The sequence below is a fragment of the Orycteropus afer genome, unplaced genomic scaffold (genome assembly GCF_000298275.1).
Source record: "Orycteropus afer afer isolate SDZICR_OR568_19922 unplaced genomic scaffold, OryAfe1.0 scaffold00037, whole genome shotgun sequence".
Taxonomy (NCBI): Eukaryota; Metazoa; Chordata; class Mammalia; order Tubulidentata; family Orycteropodidae; genus Orycteropus; species Orycteropus afer.
Genome location: NW_006921624.1, coordinates 814,907 through 838,909, shown reverse-complemented (window position 1 = coordinate 838,909; position 24,003 = coordinate 814,907). Strand labels below are relative to the sequence as shown.

The following is a 24,003-nucleotide window of genomic DNA, read 5'->3' as shown; positions in this document are numbered from 1 at the left end:
CGCCAGCCTTCTGGTTAGCAGTCAAATAAGATAATGATCTTACCATTAAACCATGCTTCCTTCCTAAGAATTCATTTGAAAAAATCATCTACTGAATAAAACAAATATGTATTTCCTTGGAAAATAAACATGCCTTTGTCACCACTCCTTGAGTGGTACAAGTAGTTAATGTGTATGGCTGCTGACTGAAAGCTTGCAGGTTCTAGTCCACCCAGAGACACCTCAAAACAAAGGCCTGGTGACCTACTTCCAAAAGTCAGCCGTTAAAACCTCTATGGCACATAGCTCTACTCTGACACGCCCTATTAGGGCTGCCATGAGTCAGAGTTAACTCAATTGCAACTGCTTCCCCTACCACCACCACCACTGCACTGGGCAGTAATATGTTCAAAACATCTTGCAGTACTCCTAAACTGCAGAAAGGGAGATTAGGGCCAAGATAAATAGGGAGTAGAAGAAATGTCAGTACACAAAGCCAGTGAGCTACAGTGAGTTAGGGGAAGACTTGTCCCAGGGCCTCACCAAGGCTGTGCTCCTGGCAGTGTGCTCAGATGCAGGTGTAGCTGGGGGACAGCCGAGTCTAACAAGTGCAGAGTGCAGACTGAATATGAGCAGTATTCAGGGAAATGGCGGCTTTTGCTAACAGAATAGTATGCCAGTCAGAAAGTCCTATCTCATCCTTCTGCTTTCTGGTGCTTAGAGGGATGCCAGGCACATAGAAAGTGCTCACTAAATGCTATGTGGGCATTTAAAGGCAAAGGCCAGGCTGAGGTTCATTGTCATTTGAGATCCATGGTCAACAGAATCATGCCAAGAATATTTCTCTGGCTACAAGTGTCAGAGGGAACTCATGACAAATGGAGAGTTTCCAAGGAGGTAGAGCAAGCTATTAAGAAGGATGTTCATTTGGAGCCAAGAGACCCACTGCCACTGAGTTGGTTCTGACTCTTAATGACAACCATAGGGTTTCCAAGGCTGTAAATCTTTATGGAAGCAGACAGCCTCATCTTTCTCTGGCAGAGCAGTTGGTGGTTTTGAACCACTGACCTGTTGGTTAGCAGCCCAATGCCCTAACCACAATGCCAGAGAGCCAAAAGCAGCAGGTTTTAACCTCATCTATGCTGTTCATCTTAGACAAAACACTTCAACTTTCTGATCTGCAAAAGGAGAATAAAACCAACTAGATCTTAGGGTTGCTGCAAGAACTAATTTAAAAATTAAATATATATATGAATGACCATTGCAGTGCCTGGCACATAGTAGGTGGCCCAAAAGATTAACTTTAAAAGCATTAACAAAAGGTGTAGGGAAGAACTGAGGGCTTCTCAGGCTTAAAACTTCCCTATGAAGTATTAAGCCTAATCCAGATAAAGGCATTCTACACAATTATTTCATGGATGCTGTCAAAACTATTTGGTAGTCTTGACTCCATTTACAAGCTACTCAAGAAACATTTCCTAATTTGGTTCAGTGTATCTTTTAGGCTTTTTATAAGAATTTTTAAATTCCTTCAGTGGGATGGATATTCCTAACAATGTGCTTCTGGCTCTTGTGACTGTTCCCACAGAAAAGGACCTGAAAATAGTTTGAACAGTGGCACCCAATAAACATAACCTGGTCCCCAAGGCAACTACTTTGAAGGGGTTAAGATTCATTAATTAGTATGTATAACTCCTGGAAGTTTGTCCCTTTCCTGAAGCCAGAGGCTCCCTCCCCCTAACCTGTTTGGACGTCCATCCATCTCTCCCATGGACCAAGATGTGACCCTGGTAAGTTACTCCATCACTGCATAGATAGAGTCTTCTGTAAAATGGGAATAATGCCGATCTCCTAGGAGATACACGCTATTCTCTCTACAAAGGTTTTATTTTAGACTTCACTTGCTGACCATAGGAGATATTGCATTAAGTTAATCTCCAACATGAACATATGGAAGAAAAATGGGGTCTCTGTGCTACAGAAATCACACTGAAGTATTCACATTAGAGAACAAGATTTAGTTAAGCCTTCCCTATTTATCATTTATAAAGAAAAACAATCAATACACATTAACTGAGCAAAGAGAACAAAAACGTACATTTTTCTTATACAGATATCACAATGTTATTGACTGAAAAACCCTGAAATGTGTATTACCTAACTCTGAACTACATATTGCTATGTTTGTCTTTATTGATGCGGTCATATTTATAGAAGATAGCACTCTGGAGTGTTACACAGCTTTTATCTTTCAGGTGCTGATGGCTCTGAGGAACATCAAGCCTATATCTCATCAAACAAAATTGAGAAGAATGTGGTTTGTCAAGGTATGACAGGTCACACCTGGATTTGTCAAGAGAGGGTCACCAGAGAACCTCAGGCTACTATTGCCTCTGCATCTACCCACACCCCCCAATCTGAAAGATAATAATGAGCCACTACTGAGAAACTAAAAGGCAACAACTGCAAAAGTTTTTAGTTCTGAAATTGGAGAAATCCTAAGGCTTGACTAAAACTGACACCTGCTCAGCTAGCTTTTCTCCCAAAGAAATTGCACATAATTAACTGATGAGGATGCCAATCCCATGTGAAATAGAAGAGAGCCCCCAAAGAGATGTCTACCATCAAGCACTAAAACTCAGGATCCAGACAAGAATCAACTATTTGTTTTTTTAAAAAACTGTTTTCTTAGAAGTCCAAGTGATACATGTTTGTAGCTTACAAACTAACAAACAGTACTTAAAGTCTTATATTGAAAAGCAGCAATCCACACCCTAGTTCTCCTGTCCCTCGATTCAAGGGAATCACATTCACCAGAATTTACCTCCTTATTTCTAAATAACTATTTCTTGATCTTCACATTCCAAACACTAAAATTTGAACTCAAGTTTGCACAAGTTATTAATTTATTATCAGACAGCTAGGCCTTGGTTCTAAGAGCTTTGTAAGTGTATTAACTCTTCATTTTAATTTTACATGACAGGTCACTGGTGAAACTGCACAAAGTCTGTTTCAGTGGAGAGGTGGGGGGCTAAACCCTAACAGCAGAATACTGAGGAGAGGGTGAGAAGAGAGGAATCAGACAGTAAATAGAAATAACTGTTTTGGAAAATTTTCTGGTAAAAGGAAGAAGAGAAATGGGAATGATAGAGGGATGTAAGTCAAGGAAATTTTATTTATTTATTAAATGTAGGGGTATAATATCATATTGGTAGTGCTCCTAGCAATGTGCCAGAAGAGAAGAAAAATAATAAGTAGAGGAGAACAGCACTGTGCTGGGGCAATTTGCACCGAAGTGTCACCTTCTCAGTAAGGCATTCCTTGGCCATCCTATCTAAAACTGCACTCCCAGCTGCCTCACTACTTCTCATCTACCCTGCTTCCCTGTTTCATTTTATTCCTTAATACCATACTATAAATTTAACTTATTGTTTCTCCTACTAGAATGCAAGATCCATGAGGAAGGGATTTTTGTCTATTTTGTTCTCAGTGTTCCCAGTGTCCACAATGGTAACACAATAAATACTTATTGGAACTCTGGTAACATAATGCCTAAGGCACTTGACTGCTAACCAGAAGGCAGGTGGGTCAAACCCACCAGCCACTCCTTGGAAGGAAGGATGGGCAACCTACTTCTGTAGTGATACTGCCTCGGAAACCCAAGGAGGGGTCGCTATGAGTTGGGTCCGACTCGACGGCACATAACAACAATAACAACAGATGAACAAAATAATTGAATGATGTCAGGCAGAAAAGCAAAGTGATTAGCTCTGGACAGGATAGACAGTTCATCCACAAGAGAAAATTAGAGTCTATGAGCCAGTGGAAGATCGATAGATATGGTAGGGTATTGTGATGTCCTCTTCTGAGGGCTTCCATTGAACGAATATAGACTTCTAGGTTAGAAATCATTTACCCTTAGAAGTTTAAGACACCGCTTCATTGTCTTTTGGTTTTTAGAACTACTGTTGCAAAGTCTGATGCAATTTTGATTCTTAGCCTTTGTATGAGAACTACTATATCTCTCTTCCTGATGTTCTAAAATTACATGATAAAAGGGCTTGGTATCTTCTTTAACTTTCTAAAAATTGTGAACATATACACATATAAAAGTATCTATATCATATAAGTAACCTTTTAAAGAAAAAAAAAATTTAAGACTCCAAAACCCACCTCCTAACTTAGAGGTAGGCAAACTAAAGCTTTGTTGGGACACAGTCACACCCATCAGTTTACCTACTGTAAACTTAAAGGTCAGAGTTGGATAGCTGCAACAGAGACAACGGCCTACAAACCCCTACTTAGTATCTGGCCCTTTACAGAAAAAGTGCTTATCTGACTGAGTTTAAGAGAAAACAGTGCAAATACAATACTTTTGAAGTCTGCTGTCTACCTCTTCCCGATTACACTCTTTTCCCTCCCTATAAGGAAATCATTACCTACATTTTGTGTTAGTAATTTTTTTTTTCTTTGAAGTCTGTACTATCCCTAAACAATATACTGCTTAGTTTTTCTAACTTGAAATTTGTAAGAATGAAATACAGTATATTCTTATGTAACTTGCTTCTTTCATTCAGCATTTTATATTAAAGACTCAATCATATTGACACCTGGAACTCATTTTCACTGACACTATTTCACAATATTCCACTGTCTGACTATACCACAATATATCAGTTCTCTTCACTGGTCGTTTGGGCTTTTTCAAGCTTGCTAAGGACATTCTTGTACACGTATCCCACTACAGGGTCGCTGTGAGTCAGCATCAACTCATTGGCAATGGGTTATACATGGCTAAGAGGTGTGTGTAGGTATGTGTACAACCCCAGAGTAGACTGCTGAGTGGCGAGCATACACAGGCAGATTTCCAAAGTGTCCTACCACATACTCTTCACAGCAATACATAAAATCCTTCAATACATCCTTACCAACACTTGGTCTTGACATTTAATTTTTACAAATCTGATGTTTTAATCTGCTTTTCTTTGACTCAATGTAGTTGAGCATCTTTTAAATACATTTATTGGCCACTTGTGCTGGTGTATTTTCTAAAAATTGAATGATCTTATTGAACTTTTTAATACCTTCTTGAGTCACTTTTTGTAAATTAAATTTTTCTGTCAATTTCACCATAATTTTCAAATATTGATAAAAAAGTTGGCAATAGTATTTTCTTACTATTTTCAAATCTCTGCTGCATCTAGTTTTTGTATTTATATATTCAATCCTTTCTTTTTTAGTTTAGGAAAGGAGCAGAAGTGATTTTGTGTGTTTAATCCACTACATTTTATTGGAACAAAATCACACAGAAAGTATGTTCTTCCTTATCTGTAAAATGGAGGTAAACAACAGAGTCTACCACAAACTGTTATAGTGAGGATTAAATGAATTAACAGATGCAAAGTGCTTAAGACAGTGCTTGGCACATAGTAAGGGCTTTAAAATAATATGATTCTATTACAGAGAATTTGATCACACTGAGATAATATTCATTTTTGTTTGACTACAGTTTAATAATCCAAAGCAACAGTAACTGGTTATGGACTAGACTCTTTCCAATGTACTCTCATTCCATTCAGCCCCATAGAGAGGCAATGATAAATTTGGTTAACAATACTCTCAATTCTGAAACTCAGTCCAGGTGTTCAGGCCCTGAGATTATGAAATACACTCATGGATTAAAATAAAATGCAAAACAAAGCAATAAGTCTATGCAGCGTAGTAAATTGCTTTGTGTGGCTTTTCTACCCATGTTGTTGTTGTTACCTGCCGTCGAGTCAACCCGACTCATAGCGACCCCTCCTTGGGTTTCCGAGGCAGTATCACTATGGAAGTAGGATTGCCCAACCTTCCTTCTGAGGAGTGGCTGGTGGGTTTGAACCGCCAGCCGTCTGGTTAGCAGGCGAGTGTCTTATCCACTATGCTACCAGAGCTTTGTAAACTCTAAGGTGGGATTTGCTATGAGCAACTGAGGAACTCCTGATTGCTGAAGGTGTCCACCTGGAGTATTTCTGTTGGGAGTGGCACAAAACAATGTTCTGGGAGATGCCCACTCTCTCTCAGGTGCTTAGAGTTCTGATGCTGTGACTGGCTAGTTTGACCACCCTGCTGGGCTCAAAAGGAGGCCTCCTAGAGGCAGAACTCTCTCTGACTGCTGGCTGAGGAAGGAAGCACTCATGCGAGAGATGTGCTGCTTACAAGAGACATGCGCTGCTGCGAAAGAGACTCAAGAGACACACATTACTGAGTGAGACACCGAGGGACCAGCACTGCTGGGAAAGACTGTGAGAGACTTGGCTGAGAGACGGTGGGCTGGGAGAGAGACTGAGCGTTTTTTTTTTTTCCTGAACTTGAATTGTAACCTAGTGCTTCCCTAATAAACCTAGTAATCTGTGAGTTGTGTGTGGCCACTGCAGCGAATTATCGAACCCAGGAGAGAGGTGGTGGGTGCTTTGGGAGGAACGGTTGGAGAAAGGGCTGGAGGGAGGCAGCATGTCTGGCCTTGTAGGAATAGGCCTTGGGTTGCTGCTGGTAATCCTGTCTTCCTCTTGTAGGATTAGAGGAGGTCAGAACATGTGGCCTCCTTGCCATTTTTGCAGTCTATTATAAGTTGTTCCTTCAGTGAGGACAAGGGTCAATGCTTGTTCACCTTACTATGTGCTATGTAGGTGAACAAAGAATTGTGAGTTCTTAACAAGAAGCAAACAATAACCAGTGAAATAATAATGAAGCTATGATTAAAAAAAAAACAAAACATAAAGAAAACTCTAATAGTCTCCTATTTTTATTATTAGATACCTTTTCTTTATAGGTAAAACATACTGCTGATTTTATCCACAGGGCCTTCATTAGGGAAGCTCCCACTATATGAAGGTCTTTCTACATCTCTCAGTGTTGGGCATACAAAGAGTCATCATTTACTAAATCTTTGTTCTTTTTCTTGACAGCCATTTAGAGAATGCTAGGCATTCCAATCCCAGTCAATTTCTGAATGTAAATTTTACTCCTAATGGAAAAAAAAGTAAACAGATATTGAACATTTTAATGATATGTGTACTGAATGATTGAGGGAGAAGTACACTGGTTGGGCAATCTACTTCCATAGTGATACTCCCTCAGAAACCCAAGGGGGGTGGTCGCTAGGAGTCAGGTCCGACTCAACGGCATGTAACAACAACAAATACTGACGTCAGAGGAGCTCTGGTGATGTAGTGCCTAAGGCATTTGACTGCTAACCAGAAAGCTGGTGATTCAAACCCATCAGCCACTTCATGGAAATAAGACTGGGCAATCTACTTCCACAAAGATTTACCGCCTCGGAAACCCAAACAGGGTCACTATGAGTCGGAATTGACTAGATGGCAGTGGATTTGGTTTTTTTCGGTTTTATACTGTCAAGAAGTCCTGATGGAATAGTGGTTACATGCTCAGCTGCTAACCAGAAGGTCAGTGGCTTGAACCCACCAGCTGCTTGGTAGGAAAGAGATGCTTCTATAAATATTTATAGCCTTGGAAACCTCTGGGGCAGTTCTACTCTGTCCTATAGGGTGGCTATGAATCAGAATCAACTCAAAGGCAACATGTTACTATTTTGTTTTATATTAATGTCTGTGATTTACTTTGCAATGCACTGTAAAGTAAGATGAATGATGGGCGGTGCAAGTACAGCTGGGACAAATATGTGCTAAAGCAAGCACAACAAAATGTCAATGGTAGAATCTAGATGGAAGTGTATGGATGTTCACTGTAAGTTACTTTCAATTCTTCTTGATGTTTGAGAATTTTTATAATACAATATTGGGGAAATCCAGTCATACCTCATTTTATTGCACTTTGCAGATATTGCGGGGGTTTTTTCTTTCTTTTTTTTTTTTTTTACAAACTAAAGATTTGTGGCAATCCTAGATTGAGCAAGTCTATATTGGTGCCATTTTTCCAATATATGTGCTCACTTCACATCTCTGTGTCACATTTTGGTAATTCTCACAATATTTCAAACTTTTTCATCATGCTACTGCATACTTAATAGACTATTGTATAGTGTAAGCATAACTTTTATATGTACTGGGAAACCAAAAAATTCAGTGACTCGCTTTACTGGAGAGTTGCTTTATCGTGGTGGTCTGGAACCAAACCCACAATAGCTCCAAGGTATGCCTGTATAGATTCCTTTATAAAGCAAGAAAAGATAAATAAAAAGAATATGAAAAACATTTATATTATGTGTACCACGAAAGCTATTAAAATAAAGAACTCATTCCAATTTATAGGGAAAACATTAAGACCTCAATAAGGTAAATGGGAAAAGATTAACAAAACACAAGAATGAAATAAGCCTATGCAAATGTATTCACTAAACTGAAAAATCCTCTGCTGTGACTGAGTGGAACTGCTCCATTGGGTTTTAAAGGCTATAACTCTTTATGGAAGCAGACTGTCACATCTTTGTCCTGCAGAGTGGTTGGTGGGTTCAAACCACTTGCCTTTTAGTTCACAGCTGAAAGTCTTAACCACTGCACCACTAGGGCTCCTAAATATTCACAAACCAAAAACAACCAAAGCCACTGCCACTGAGTCAATTCCTACTCATAGTGACTATGGTAGTTCGGTTTGTATGTCAACTTGGCTAGGTCTGGTTGAGTGGCTGGGCAGCTGGCTGTAGTATTCCCCATGAGGAGACTGGTAATCAGCTCCATAGTGGAATCTACTGGGAGTAGCTGAGTAGCTGCCTTTGGGTATGTGGTCTGCTTCCTGTATATAAGGAGAAGCTTTGGGAATGGTCTCTAACATATGGCATGCTTGGACCCTGCATGTAGCTGTGTCATTGCTCAGCAGCCTGCCATGCTCTGTCGACCTTGGGACTTACAGTGGACTTAAATTAATGGCCTGCCATGCGGATTGGTAACATCAGGACTGTGCCTTCTTACTTGTCAACCTTGGGGCTTCTCAGCCTCAGCAGCCAGCAGCTGAGTAAAGAAACGCCTCTAGCTCCAATGGGCTGGGAGCAGGAAGCAGAGCTGGACCCCAAGGTTGAGGGGCTTTCACCCAGCCCCAAGAGCCTGGCACTTTGAACGTGGACTTAAAGCCTCCAAATTGTAAGAATAAACCCCTGTTTGTTAAGACCATCCCATTTGTGGTGTATTTCTTGTCAGAGTGGCACTAGGTAACCAGAACAGTGACCTTACAGGACAGAACAGAACTGCCCCACTGGGTTTCCAAGGCTGTAAATCTTTATGGAAGAAGACTGCCTCATCTTTCTCCTATGGAGCAAGTTTAAACCATCAACCTTTTAATCAGCAGTCAAATGCTTTAACCAGTACACCACCAGAGCTTTTTTAAAAATATTCAGTTACCTCTAATCAAAGAAATTCAAACGTAAGCAAACCTGAAATACCACTTTGTACCTATTTTATTAGTCAAAACTTAAAACACGTGTGCATAAGCGCACACACTATTCTGGCAAAGGTACACTGAAAATGATACAGTCACACACAGCTGGCAGCATTCACTGTCAACAAGCACAGCCTGTTTGGGAAACAATCTGGCAGAACATAAGTCACAGGGCTCATCAAGCCCTTGGACCTAATGGTTCCTTTCCTTGGAATATGAACTACATCAGTCAAAAGAAGCTAAAAGATGTTCACTGCAGTATTTACTGTTGAAAGAATAAACCAGGAACAACACAAATGGTCATCAGGAGAAAAGAGATTTAGTAAATGATGATTGTTATAGACTGAATTGCATCTCCACAAAACATGTGTTGAAGTCCTAACCCCTGTACCTATAAATGTGACCCTGTTTGGAAATAGGTTTTTCTTTTGTTATATTAATGAGGTCATGCCAGTGCAGGGAGGGTCCTAAACCTAATAATTTATGAGTTATAAAAAGAACAGCCATAGAGACACACAGGGGAAAGATAGATGCCAAGGGACTCCTGGGGCTATTAACAAGGAAGGACGCTTCTCTAGAGCCAATGCCTTGATCTAGCCTCCAAACTGGGAGACAATAAATTCCACTTCTGGTACTTTGTGCTATAATAGCACTAAATAACATTAGTATAATGGAACAGGATATAAACATTTTAAAGTGACAATAATGGAAGTTTACGTGGAAATATGTAAAATGTTTTAATATACGATAAATTGAATGATTTAAAAATGATTGTTAGACTGTAAGAATAAAATGTGAATTGGTATTGCAAAGGAACATGAATAATTAGTGAAGATGCCATGTTATATATGAGGGAAAGCAGCCCTGGAAGCCCAGTGGTTGAAGCCCTCAACTGCTAACTGAAAGGTTGGTGGTTTGAACCCACCAGCCACTCTGCAGGAAAAAGACAAGGCAGTCTTCTTCCATAAAGATCACAGCCTTGGAAACCTTATGGGGCAGTTCTACTCTGTCCTATAGGGTTGCTACGATTGGAATTGACTTGACAGCAACAGATTTGGTTTTAGTATATATGAAGGAACTGTGGCTGTTTTTTCTAAAAATCTCTTCAATTTGCCCATACATCTTTCAATTAAAACAAAACCAACGAAAAGCCCAGCTCAAAGACTGTCTACTCACAGTGCTGAGTTTGCTGCAAGTGATGAGTATCCGGCGTTCGTAGAGCATGCTGGCGTACAGATGTAACATGTTGTTTACATCCACAGCCACAAAATATTCTGTCAGATTTCTCTAGGAGGAAGAAGAAGGGAAGGCTTATTGTTTTTGTTCTTATTACAAACAAGTATCTAATAAAAGCACAAGAAACAGAAAATAATCAGAAAGAATACTTTCTTCTTTCCCTATCCTATTCTTTCTACATGAGATACCAAGAATCACTCATGTGTAAAACCATGAAACGTAAAGTTGGAAGACACCTTTCAGATGAAGCAGTCTGGGCAATTATATCTTTGGGTGCTGATTACAGTTCATAGCAAGAGGTCATTTAGAGCACAGCATCCACTCCTCTATCAGTTCTATAAGGTAAGCAGGACAGGAATTCTGCAGTCTTACAAATGAGGAAATGAACGCTCTGAGGGATTTGCCAAGATCAAACATTCTCATAAAGGATGAAGCCAGGACTGTGGCTCAGATTTTCTGACTCCAGATCCCAGAACCTTCCCAATGCACTGTGCTGTACATCTAAGCAAAAGAAAGGACCCAAGCACCAAAATGTTTCTGGCACTGAGCCTACTTCTGTCCAACAGTCCCCACCATGAAAGCCACCTATGTGCCTCTCTTGCCAATTTACATGCTCTAAACCAGCTTAGCCAGAATTAAAGCAGTTTCAAAGATTTATAATTTCCAGGTATTTCATTCAAATGGCAAAAAAAAAAAAAAAAGAAGAAGAAGAAGAAAAAGACAAGTAGCAGCAAGTTGTGACAAAGCAGTGTTTTAACTAGCTTTTCTCTCTAGCCTGGGCTTCAGTCTTTCAATTAGTACTACAGATTGGTACTCTTCAGATTCAGAAAAAAGAAAAAAAAGTAATGTGTTTCATTTCTGCATCTCTTTCTATACCCACCTGACTTTAATAGTACACATGAATATGCTAATTTCTTCAATGTTATAGGTTTTCAATGTCACACAATACAATTCTCTGAAAATGAAGGAGGTTGGGGAGGGAAGGAATGCTATTACCAGGGGTTGCAGTTTATAATGATTAAAGATCCATAACGCACAAATTCAAGTAAACCAGGTGGGTTTTATATGCAAAATAGCACAAAGTGCTTTTCAATAACATGGGTTGGGAATAAGAATAGGGATTTAGCTTATGATTCATTATTGTTTTACTGTAGGTACCAGGTTAACCATCAACCTTCATAAATAAAGAACGAGTGAACTAATACTTCCATATACTGATTGCCCAACAAGTGCCAGTCACTGTATGTGTAATCTTGTGTAATTTTCACAAAAATCCAAAGAAATTAGTTTTTGTAGAGGTTCAGTAATTAGTGAGGGCAGAATTTGGCCTCAGATCTGACCATATTATAGCTCATAGACTTTTCCTACACTCCACTGTCCCTCTTAAATATTTTTAAACATCTACAATGTACAAAGCTTTACATATATTATTTCACTCAATCTTGAAACCACAACTTAAACTAGGAATTCTCAATGGCAGGGTTTTTTTTTGTTGTTGTTGTTTTATTTTTGTGAGGCCAGTTTATATACAAGATGAGAAAACAGAGGCACTGAGGAATAAAGTAATTTGGCCAAGACCACATAGTAAGTGATTAAATCATGACTCAGACCTGGATAGATCTGTCTCTAAACCTTTTCTTTATACCACTCAAAAATGTCAGGTAAAAATTGTATTTGGAAAAAGAAAGTATAGCGTAGGAAGAAAGCAGGATCAAAGTATGCCTAAATTGTTTAGAGAGAAAAAAATTCCAATAAAAATCATGGCTCAACTTTCAGTCAAATGACAGGCCTGTAAGTTTAACAGTAATAGCAGGGAGGCATGCACTTATTAGAACAATCAACCATATGAGATCAAAAGCTCAGAAAGTAGGAAGGGTTGGAAAGAAAGACAAAGGGAAATGATAAACACAGGGAGGAAGTGGGAAGAGTGCTGTTACATTATGGGGATTACAATCAATATCCCAAAATAAAATGTATATGAATTGTCAACTGGAAAACCAATTTGCTTTGTAAACTTTCACTCAAATCACAATTTAAAAAAATTATAGCTATCGGTTCAAACCCACTGGCCACTCCTCGGAAGGAAGATGGGGCAATCTACTTCCGTAGTGATGCTGCCTCAGAAACCCAAGGAGGGGTCGCTATGAGTCAGGTCTGACTCGACGGCACATAACAACACCAATATCCCATAACTACTGAGTAATACTTATGTGCCGGGAGCTCTGGTGGCATAGTGCCTAAGGCATTTGACTGCTAACCAGAAGGCTAGAGGTTCAAACCCACCAGCCACTCCTTGGAAGGAAGGTTGGGCAATCTACTTCTGTAGAGATACTGACTTAGAAAACCCAAGGAGGAGTTGCTGTGAGTTGCAATCAATTTGACGGCAATGAGTTTGGTTTTGGTTTTGGTTTATGTGCCAGGCAATACTGTACCTGTGTTATCTCTAACCTTCCCAACTGCCCTGTGAGACAGGCATTATCATTTCCATTTCATAGATAAGAAAACTGAGGCTCAGGAAGGTTAAGCAGTCTACCAAAAGTCACCTAGCTAGGAAGGGCAGAGTCACGTTTCAAAACCAAGTCTTCTGTGTCTCCTCTAACCACCGCACCACACCAACTTGCCTCCTAATAAACTTGATGAAAGACAAAGCAAAACAAAACAAGAAATGAACGCCAGCCTGAATTATTCAACAAATGCATCTCTTGCTGGATGGACTGAGGAGTGCTGAGCTAATGATGTCAGGGCGGGGTTTGCTCTGAAGACAGTGACATGGCACAGCTCTTCTTGCAAACAAAAATAGGAGGCCTCAGCTGAGCATTTTAGTAAAAGCTGAACTGCTGATGAATTATATGAATTTTTCTTTTAGGAGAGGATGGAAGTAAAAAGAAAATAGAAATGAGGAGCTTAAAGAAGGACAGAAAGCCCATTAGCACTTTTGACAGATCCAAAGATAACTTTGAAGCCACCAAAGCGTGGCCTCCAGAGTCTGCCAAGAAGCTTCACGCTGGGTAGAAATATGTTACACAGCTTGCCGTCCAAATAGGGAGACACAGCGTCAGAGACAAATCCTGCGCCTTATTTTGGTGGGAGAAAAAAGAAAAATCACAAGGATACTTTCAGGGAGGGGTAAAGGAACATCTCTGAAACAAAAACACCATTTGGTGAAGGTAGAGCCCCCATCTCCAATCAGACTTGGGGGACTCAAGGTGCTTGTTCCAAAAGTTCCACACAGGTATGTTAAAAATATGTAACATTTAGCCAAATTCTCTCTAAACTGTCATGTACTTTTTTTGGTATTTCTCATCCCATCTGTGCTGATTACCAAGATATTTGTGTCTAAACAGAAGCTGTCTTTCTTATCTGCTTCCTCCCCTGCCTCTTTCCTTCTGGGATGCCACCAGCCTGAGTGGGTGGGAGTAGGTGGAGTGGTGACAACCCTGGGAACCTCACTCAGCCGTGGGAGCACCAGTAGGGTAGAGAGGGGCCTTGGGAGCAGCTGTAGGGAGCAAATACAGCTCCCATTGAACTGAACTCAGAAGAAAGCTTCCTGGAGGGATTGCACCCCCTCCCCCAACTTTAAGCAGCCAGTAGCTTAGTCACAGCCAGTCCTCAATTTCTCACACCTGCCATGCCTTTTCACATCCCTAGGCCCTTACCTCTGCTACTTCCTCTGGCTAGAATGCTCTTCTCTTACTTGAGAATATTCCTTTACTTTTCAAGACTCAGCTCAAATGTCACCTCCTCCTTGGAAGGCTTCCCCAAACTCCTTTGTGCTTCCACACCAATTTGTGTTTATCTTATGACTACTCAGCTTTAACTATGCTTTTGCCACTAGACTGAGATTACTTTGGGTTAAAAAAAAAAAAAAAAGTATCCTATCACCTAGTAGTTTGATGAAAGAATGAGTCAGTCTGTGAAGGAAGCAAGTGGTTGATGATGTCTTATCCTTAGCCTGAATGTGAGTAGTGTGATGTAATAAGAAATGTACCAGTGTAAAAAAGAGAGAATATAGTATGTTAGGAAGGATATAGCACTTAACTTCAGAAAACTTGAGTCTGAGTTCGATGAAGTAAGCAATTACTTATTAATAGTGAAGGGCCCACCAAGTATTGGTATTGATGTTGGAGACTGCACAGAGGTAGGTAAATTAGCTGCGTGGGTACCTTTTTAAGACCTCTGTGGCTGCATTTATTAAAAGGATATGTATCTAGGTGGTTTGCTCATTGGGTGACTATGGGGGACTGTGCATAGAAGCAGGTCAATCGTGTTTCTTAGATGGGTAAAATCAGAGTGTAGGGAGTTGGGGATAAAGAGAAAAGAAAGCTTCCATGCCATTTGTCCAAGGACAAGATTGTAGCCAGAACATATTATGAGCTTGTATTTATAAAAGACATAGGTATGTCTTAATGCCCTCTCTTACAGCACTTTCAGTGAAACTAAGTTCTCAGCATCCTATTTCTGTCTCCTATAACCAGGCAATCAAAAAACATGTATTTAACTCTTACGATGTGCCTAGTACCATCTGAGGAGCTGGGACTACAGAGATAAACAAGACATGACATCCATTTTCTAAGGGGTGGAGGGTGGTTATATTAGACACAGAAACTCAGTGTGCAAAGGACAGTGGTCAAGGCTACATAAACTCCAGGGCTGGCTGAGAAAGGAAGAGGGGCTGGGGAAGACTTGACATTTTGTTTGAGCCTCCACATTAGGGGTTCACTCAGTTGGCAGAGGAAAAGAGTATTCCAGCAGGGGCAAAGGCAGAGAGGTAAGAGGAATTACATGCAGGTCAATATAGTGAAGGATAGGGTGCAGGGTGGGGGACAGGTAGGACAAGGGAGCTTCGTTCAGATCCCATGGGAACCTAGACGTTACTCCACAGGTAACAGAGAGCTGCCGAAGGATTTGACATGGTCATTTGTGTTTCAGAAAGATCATTCTAGAGGCCATGTGGAGGATGCATAAGAGAGGGCAAACAAGAGGCAGGGCAATCAGTTAAAGGGCTACTGCCATATTGCAGAAAAGAAATTATTAAAACAAGCAAACTACTCAGGCGAAAGCTTTGGAGATAGACATGAGAGGTTATCTGCAAAGTGGAACAACAGGACTTGACAATGAGTGAGACCTGGGGAGTAAGGGAAGAAGAATCTTGATGACTCCCAGACTTTCAGGTTACTTTACTGTGCTCCATACTTATCCACTTGCTCAAATAATTTTCTGAAGGTAGAGTACATTCATATAATAAAGGATAAACCATCCTATTAAAGAATCATCATTCCTATCAAACATGGTATCACTGGCCTCCTAGGCCTAGTGGATTATAATGGTTCCACAGCCAAGCCCCCCTGCCCTTCTTTCCCTATTACTCTGCTACGTGGAAAAACCTTGCTTAGAGGCACTATCTCCCAGTGTCCATGCTCAAAGGGTCTTAGTTTTCTTAATGCCAGTATATTTTCAGGATTAAGGTTACTCCTTTTCGACTCATGGAATTTAAGCACTAAATACAATTTTATCTGCATGAACACATACCTATATACCTAGTATTTATTACGGGCCACTCTTAGGAGCTCTGGTGGCATAGTGCCTAAGGCATCTGACTGCTAACCAGAAGGCTGGTGGTTCAAACCCACCAGCCACTCCTCAGACGACTGGGCAATCTACTTCCATAGTGATACCACCTTGGAAACCCAAGGAGGGGTTGCTATGGGACAGATCCGACTCCACGGCAGTGCATTTGGTTTTTGGTTTCTTTAGAGCCGGATAGCAGGTATACGGGCTGACAACGACCTACCCAGAAAGAGCTCAAAACCAAGGAAAGTCTCTGGTCAATAGGGACAGAGCAGACTGGAAGTTGAATTTGAAAACATAAACCCTTTAGACTCTCTCTAGGCTTCAATTTCTCATCTCCACAAAGAAATGATGATAAAGGTTCCTTCCAGATCTAAGCTTCTGTGGTTCTAAAATCCAGATGAAGAGGGAGGGAATGACACTTGGCAAAACCTCAGTCCCCTAGGAGAAGCCCCATAATGGTTGCTCCCTCCTGGCTGTCCCTACTGGTTCCTCCACCAACCCAGGTGCCTGGGGAATTCAGGCTCAAAGTGATCCAAGCCTGAGGTTAGGAAGCAGGTGGGGGTAGTGATGGGGGGTTGGAATGGGCTGGGGGTGGGAAGGGATATAGTGGGGCTTAGAGAGAAAGCGTGTTAGGTTCAATACCTTAGGGAAATGAGATAATCCCCAAACCAAAGAACCAACTCTAAGCTGGGTACTCCTTGGAGCCTTTGAAACAGATGCCAGTCCGCCCCACTGTCTGTCATTGTATAAGTCTTTGTGACTTTCAGCTTCATACCCCACACTGATGATAACGATTTACTGTACTGAGTCTGGAGGAGGCTTCCAGTGGGAAGAGGCTAGGTTTTGTCAATGGATCTTGATATCTGGAATGATTCCTGTTCCAATTATTTTAACTATAATGGGACTCTAAAAGCCTCAACTGATTTTTTTTTTCCAAGAATAATTTGGGTTACCTTATTTGTGTGGGATTCTTAAAAGAGATTACAAATTTGGATTCATGGAACAATCTGTCTGAGAAAGAATCCCATAACCTCAAATAAGCAATCAAACCAGAAAAGTATTATTACAAGAAAGCAAACAGAGTTTACCCAGCAGTGAACTTTTATCCCTCTCTGTGAATGGAAAAACCATTACAATAAACAATTATCTGACAACACTTAAGAGCAACAATGGAATTCTCTATAATCTCAGTACCTGATAATAGATCCTCTACTACCAGCTCCACTTGTTTATTTTTCAAAGCCACTATGAGTTCATAAATCTTCTCTATATCATGGAGCATCTTTTGACAGAGTGGAACCTGGGCAATGTTATATGTAACTGTCCATTCTAAATGCTTTCCTTGCATCATTAACCACTTGGTATGACACTGCTCTGATAATTAAGACAGGTTTGTTTAATATTCCAAATGAAGTTCTCTATTATTATCCATTAATCAAAAGTAAACTTCAAAAGCCTGACCACTAAAAAAAAAAAAATTCTTTATACTACCAGTTTACAATGTAATTATTATTACATATCTGTTCATGATCTGTGACTTTTTAAATGCAGGTCAACTGTTTAAAACTTATAGAGATTTATGCTCATTTAATTATTGTCTGTATAAAATTAACTCCTACACATGTTATCTTGATAGACAGAGAAAACCCTGATGAGCAATTTACATAGTGATAGTTTTTCAGTGAAAGGAAGAAAATAATTTTACAAAAAAAAAGCCTTGTGGAAATAATGAGAATTAACTTCAATAGAGACCTGAAAGTGGAAAGAATTAATTTTCTACATTTGTTTTTCATTAATGTCTTGAAAACACATTGACCCAAAAGCAAAGTGAAAGAAACTGCTATTTTTCCTTCTTCTCCTGGGCGGGTGTGCCCTGCTAATTCATTCATCCATCATTCATTCCATAATATATATTGAGCATCTACTACATTTTAGGCACAGTGCTAAGTACACAGAGATGTAGTGATTACAAAAAAATTACTGATCTCTGTCCTTATGGAAGGAGAAATGGCTTGTATGATTTACACTTATGGGGAGCAATTTTTTGAGGGGACTAGTGAGCTATCAACAGCACATAACAACAACATCAAGTGAGCTATGGAGTAATAGGTCCAGGACTCAGCACCATCTAAATGCTGAAATCAGACTGACCTGGGTTTGAAACCTGGTTTTAGCATTTCCTGCTTGTGTGACCAGGGGCAAGTTACTTGACCTCTCTGGGCTTCATTTCTTCATCAGAACAAGGCTGGTAACAGCCATACCATAAGATTCTTGTAGCATAACAGTGGATTTTCAATAAATACCAGCTCTTTTCTTTCTTTCTTCTATTATCTCTTCTCTGAAGTTGTCCATAAGAACATGATTATCTGGTGACAGAATTAAGTTCCACATCCAGCTCTTCTCTCAAGTTCAGTATGTTCTTTAGAGGAGATCAGTAATAAATGTCTACAGAACACCTCCTCAGTTACAGACAACAGAGCCGTGGACTGCGTTCCCAAACCAGACCCAGCCTTTAGATATGCTGATGTCAACAGGATCTGCTAAGAGATTTTTGCGGTCAAATACACACCCCAGGAGAGGAAAGGTATTGATCTTCACAACCAAGAAAGTCAGCAACAATTTGAAAACACAAGCTCTAGGGAGTCATGTTCTCCAACCTTAGCCACAATTCAGGCCCCGAGAGGGAGGACGAGAATTCTAGGAAAGCCGAGGGAAGAAGGCAAAGATAAGGCTCAGTTAAGCAGTGTCTACATTTTATACTTGGTTTGTTCCTCACATTTTTTCTTTATTAGTTAAGATCACAGAGGCTCAGAGAATGGCCAAGGTCCCAGAGTGGTGGAGTCCAGAGTCTGGCTGTCTCCAAAATGCATGTTCTTTCAACTACAGCGAACTATACCATATTAACAATCCCATGGTTATTGCTTGTTTCAATTTGCAATGCAGCAATTCAGTCATTTTAAATTAATCCTTGAAAAGTCACCAAGAGACTAAAATGCAAATTTCAACATGTTTAGAGCTCAACAGTGATTCTATGTCAAAAATCACACAAATTGGTCCTACAAAAGTTCAAATTCTCCTTAGAGGAAAAGGTTTTCCTGCTTCATTTCATACTTCAGATAGAAAAACATATTTTTCTCCTCATGAATATAAAAAGTCAACTCTAGAGAGGCAGAAGGGTATTTACTGTAGAAACAAAACACCGTGGTTCCTTACAAAGGGAGGCTGTTACACCCCACTTATGAGCAGACCTTGGACTAGCAATCTCAGGTCTGTCTGTTCCTTACATGGAAAACAGGCTCACATCTACCTCTCATAGAGTAGCTACAGGGATTAAAATGGAATCATGTATGTAAGGAGTCTGGCAGATTGTTATTATTATTCCTGCCTAGAGACAAACAAGGCCAGACTTTTATTGGTTTGCAAAGGAGGATTGGGGGACAATGGGTCATACACAGAGAATTAGTTCATTAGTGGCAAAACCATCAGAGAATGTAAATTTTTTAAATGGTGGAGGAGAGGGGAGGCACACACTGCAGGGAGGAACTAGAGGAGGGGCTACCAAGAAGACAATTTTTAAAAAATTATTTCTAATCTTAATTACAATTTTGGAAATTTAGAAATTATTAGAACTTTCAGTTAACTTAGCTTTAAGGTCTAAAGGAATTCTTAGTCCTTAAAATAAATAGGTAAATCTTAACTAGGCAATAAGTTTTACTATCACAGTATTTTTAACAGAAAAAAAAAAAAAAAACCAGAAATAATCTAAATATCTAATAGGGAAATCACATCTAAAACATTGGGGGGATTTCTGATAAAATAAAGTGAATCAAATATATATATTTATCTTTTCTCTTTCCTCATACCTCCCTGAAAAGAGAATTCAAGCAGTGGTCTCAACCTGAGACCATTTTTACCCACCCTACCCCCTAGCTTAGTGCCTAAGGCATTTGACCGCTAACCAGAAGGCTGGCGGTTCAAACCCACCAGCCACTCCTCGGAAGGAAGATGGGGCAATCTACTTCCGTGGTGATACTGCCTCGGAAGCCCAAGGAGGGGCCGCTATGAGTCGGGTCCAACTCGACGGCACATAACAACACCACCCCCCACCATGGACACTGGCAATGTCCAGAGACATTATGGTTGTCACAACTGGGGCAGGGGATGGGCTACAGGCATTTAGTAGGTGGAGGCCAGAGGTGCTACTGAATATTTTAGTGTACACAGGACAATCTGGTACAGCGAAGAATTATCCCGCCAAACTCCCCACAGTACTGAGGTTGGGAAACCAAAGGTAACTCACTTGCCAATCCCGAGGAGGCCAAAATCTTAGGCTGGGGTGGGTGGACAAGGCAACAAGCAAGCATCAAGTCCTACTCACACCACAGAATTCCTAAAAGGCTCAGAAACTGGAAACACCCAGAACCTCTGAAGGCTAGAAGAAGAGTAAATAAAAATAGGAGTAATAGTTCAATCCCAAGATTCCCCTCCTCCAGCTCACCCAGCTAGTCAACTGCCTTTCCCATACTTCTCCAGAAGAATGAATGTTTATTTTCAAGGGGAACTGAACCAGAAACACTTGCATCAAGTATAGCTGAAAACGGAGGATAAAGCCATTAAATCAAAACCAGAGGGACCAAATTAAAGTATACATACTAAATGCTAACACCCTCAATCCACCCTCATCCCACTCAGCTTCCAGAACAATGGTAACAAAACTTACACTCTCTGGGCAAGAGACTACAAGATTCACCCCTGAGTTCAAAAGAAAAGATTCTGATGCCAGTAACTGAGAGTCACCTTCCATCAGCCTCAAAACAGCCAGGCACCTGATGCAACATCTTCAGTAAAGCCCACCAGGTGGCACACCCTATTCATGAACACAGGGCTTCCAATCAGCTTTTTAGTGCCTCACTCTTAAATGTGACTGGGCAGCCATTTGAGGAAAGCCGACTACCATAAAAGACAAAGAGCAGAATAAACAAACAGAAGAGAGGAACATCAAAGAAAAAGACAGTGCAGGGAGAACAGTTTTCAGACTATAAATAATGGTCTTAGAAAAATGAAAGAAATGTTTCATCTGAGTAAGAGCACCCCAAAATTAACTTAGGGCTCCTGATGTGAGATGGTGGCTATGCCCAAGTCTGAGGTTCAAACTCCATTTTGAATCAAAAGTAACTTCTGCATCAAGAATGCAATCTATCATTTCTGCAACTCTCTACCGTACCCTGAGAAAATTACTTGACCAACAGCTTTAGAAAAGAATATGATTTTGCTTGTTTCAGAGTTCTGCTTGTTTGAAAATACACCCTGTTCAGGACATTGAGTCCAAAACAATTATCTTGCTTACTCAAGTTAAACCTTAGAATTATGCATGTTCTCCCTCCAGTCATGCAAGGAAAGTCTCGTGATTGTTTCAAGGCCAGATATATCCAATTTAATAACAACTTTATAACTTAAAAAAACTATTTTACTTTTTTTTTCATTTAATCTCCTACCAATAAGAAGGTACCCTCACACTTAATTTTGTAACCATTACCTAAATGTCAATCAATCACTAAATTTTTATTGAAGTTCTTTATGTTTTCTTATAAAAACTCCTTGAACTGTCTTTCTCTTCAGATCACTTAGTTCAGAATCCTAGAGACCTTGTGATTCTCAATTTACAAATTGCCTTCCCTCTCAATAAAACCTCTTTAACTTTACTTTTAATTTCAACTAAACTCTGCCACTTTTGCTTGACAAGAACTTTATGAAACAAGAATAAGATGCCAATAAAAAAGGAAAATTTACTGAACAACAAAAGTACTAATAGTATGAAAGTAGAAATAAGAAATTCAAAAAAAGAGTGGAAATATCAATCAAATATAGTAGAAGGAAGATGAAAAACAGGAGAGACAAGGTAAGAAAATTAGAAGATCAATGTCCTACTACTGAGGACCCAGAAAAAGAAAGCAAACAAAGATTTTTTTTCAGAGAAATAGTATGAGAAAATTTTCCAAATCTGGACAAGAGTTTCCAGATTGAATGGGCCCAACAAGTGTCCAGGACAACACATGAAAATGGACCTATAGCAAGGCACAGCGTTGCATAATTTCAGCAGTCAAATCCCAAAACCAAAACCATTGTGTTCAAGTCATCATGACTCATAGCGATTCTAGAAAGACAAAACAGAACTGCCCTATAGGGTCTCCAAGGTTGTAATCTTTATGGGAGCAGACTGCCACATCTTTCTCCCATGGAGCAGATGGTGGGTTCACATCGCTGACCTTCCAGTTTGTAGCTAAGTGCTTAACCACTGCACCACCAGGGCTCTTAATTTAGCATACCAGGGACAAATAAAGAATCCTAAAAGAATCAGGGATTAGAACAGTCAGGACTTCTCAGTTGCAATAGGAATACTAGAAATCAATGGAGTGGTATCTTTAAAACTGTGAAGATAAAGTTGGCTTCCAACCAAGAATTCCAAACCCAGTTAAACTATCAATTAAGTATCAGAATAGAATAAGGTCATTTTCAGTCATGCAAGGTCTAAAAAGGCTGCCTCCAATGCATACTTTCTCAAGAAACTATTGAAGAATGTTTTACCAACATGAGAGAGTAAAATCAAGAGGAAGACATGAAATGTAGGAAGGCTTATGTGCAAACAGTTGTACAAGAAATGAAACAAACTCATTATCTACCATCAACTATCTGACTCAACACATTTATTCAAATGTGAACATAAATTACTGATTTGACAAATACAACAATTTTATAATTAAATTGTATGTGATTTTTCTAGTCTTTGCTTTTCTGTTGTTGCTATTATTTTTCTAGCTACTTGAGTTGAAAGTCAAGTTCATTATTTTCCGTATTTTTTCTTTATAATAAGCATTCAAAGCTATGAATATTCCCCTAAGGGTGGTTTTGGCCATAGTCTTTAGTTTTTCACTGTTTGTCATTCGTATCTAAGTAATACCTATTTTAGTTTTTTTATCCTGTTTGACCCAACCACTATTTCAAGTAGATAATATTTTTAAACTTTCATTAATGTATTTCTTGCTAATTTATTATACTATATTACAATAAAAGACAATGGCCTGTCAGAGTTTACCCTTTTCTTCTTAGACATTTTCAGGGTGATCTAATACATAATCAATTTTTATCAATGTTTCACTGCATTTGAAGACAGTCCTACAATTAGCCTTTTGCCATGGGCCCATGGTTCAAGCCTGCCACTCTTCTTCCCTGAGGATTTCCTGCATTCTTCTGGGGTTCTTCCATTGTCTATACTTAATTAAACACTAAGTATCAATGATACTTAGTATCTCCTTCATCTCAGAAATACCTCAAATTTCTGGTTCATAGCAACTCTCCCTCCCAATTAGGAGACCTTTTTTTCCCCCCTTATTTTTATATTTTGTGCATCATTTTGATGGAATTTTTAGAGAAACGAAAGATAAATTTATGGGCTTAAATTTTGGAGCTCAATCTCTAGAATCAGATGCACCAATGTTTGAATTCTAATTCCACCATTACTTTACTGAATATGCTAATTAAACTCTCAAGGTCTCTACTTCCTTATAAAATGAGAAGAATTATAGTAGTTACTACCTAAGCCTGATAAAAGGCATAAATGAGAAAATGAACGTAAAGCACGTGAAGACATCACTCAACAAGCAATAGCACCCAACAAACCTTAGCTATTGTTGCAGTTGAAACAGAAACTAATTTAAATTTGTTAGTTAATGTCAATGATTTTCTTATTTCTTTTTCAGCAATCTCTTTGCTGGTGTAGAGGAATCCAACTGATTTTTGGATGTTGATCTTATATCCTGCGACGTTGCT

The 24,003-nt window shown here is 39.6% G+C and overlaps 1 protein-coding gene across 1 annotated transcript in view; it reads right to left on the bottom strand.

Moving 5' to 3' along the window:
* DENND1A (DENN domain containing 1A) overlaps positions 1–24,003 on the bottom strand; it is a 581,826-nt gene that overhangs the window by 305,993 nt on the left and 251,830 nt on the right. The window contains exon 9 of the mRNA XM_042780373.1: positions 10,546–10,656. Within this exon, the coding sequence (XP_042636307.1) occupies positions 10,546–10,656 (111 nt within the window). The remainder of the gene's footprint in view (positions 1–10,545; positions 10,657–24,003) is intronic.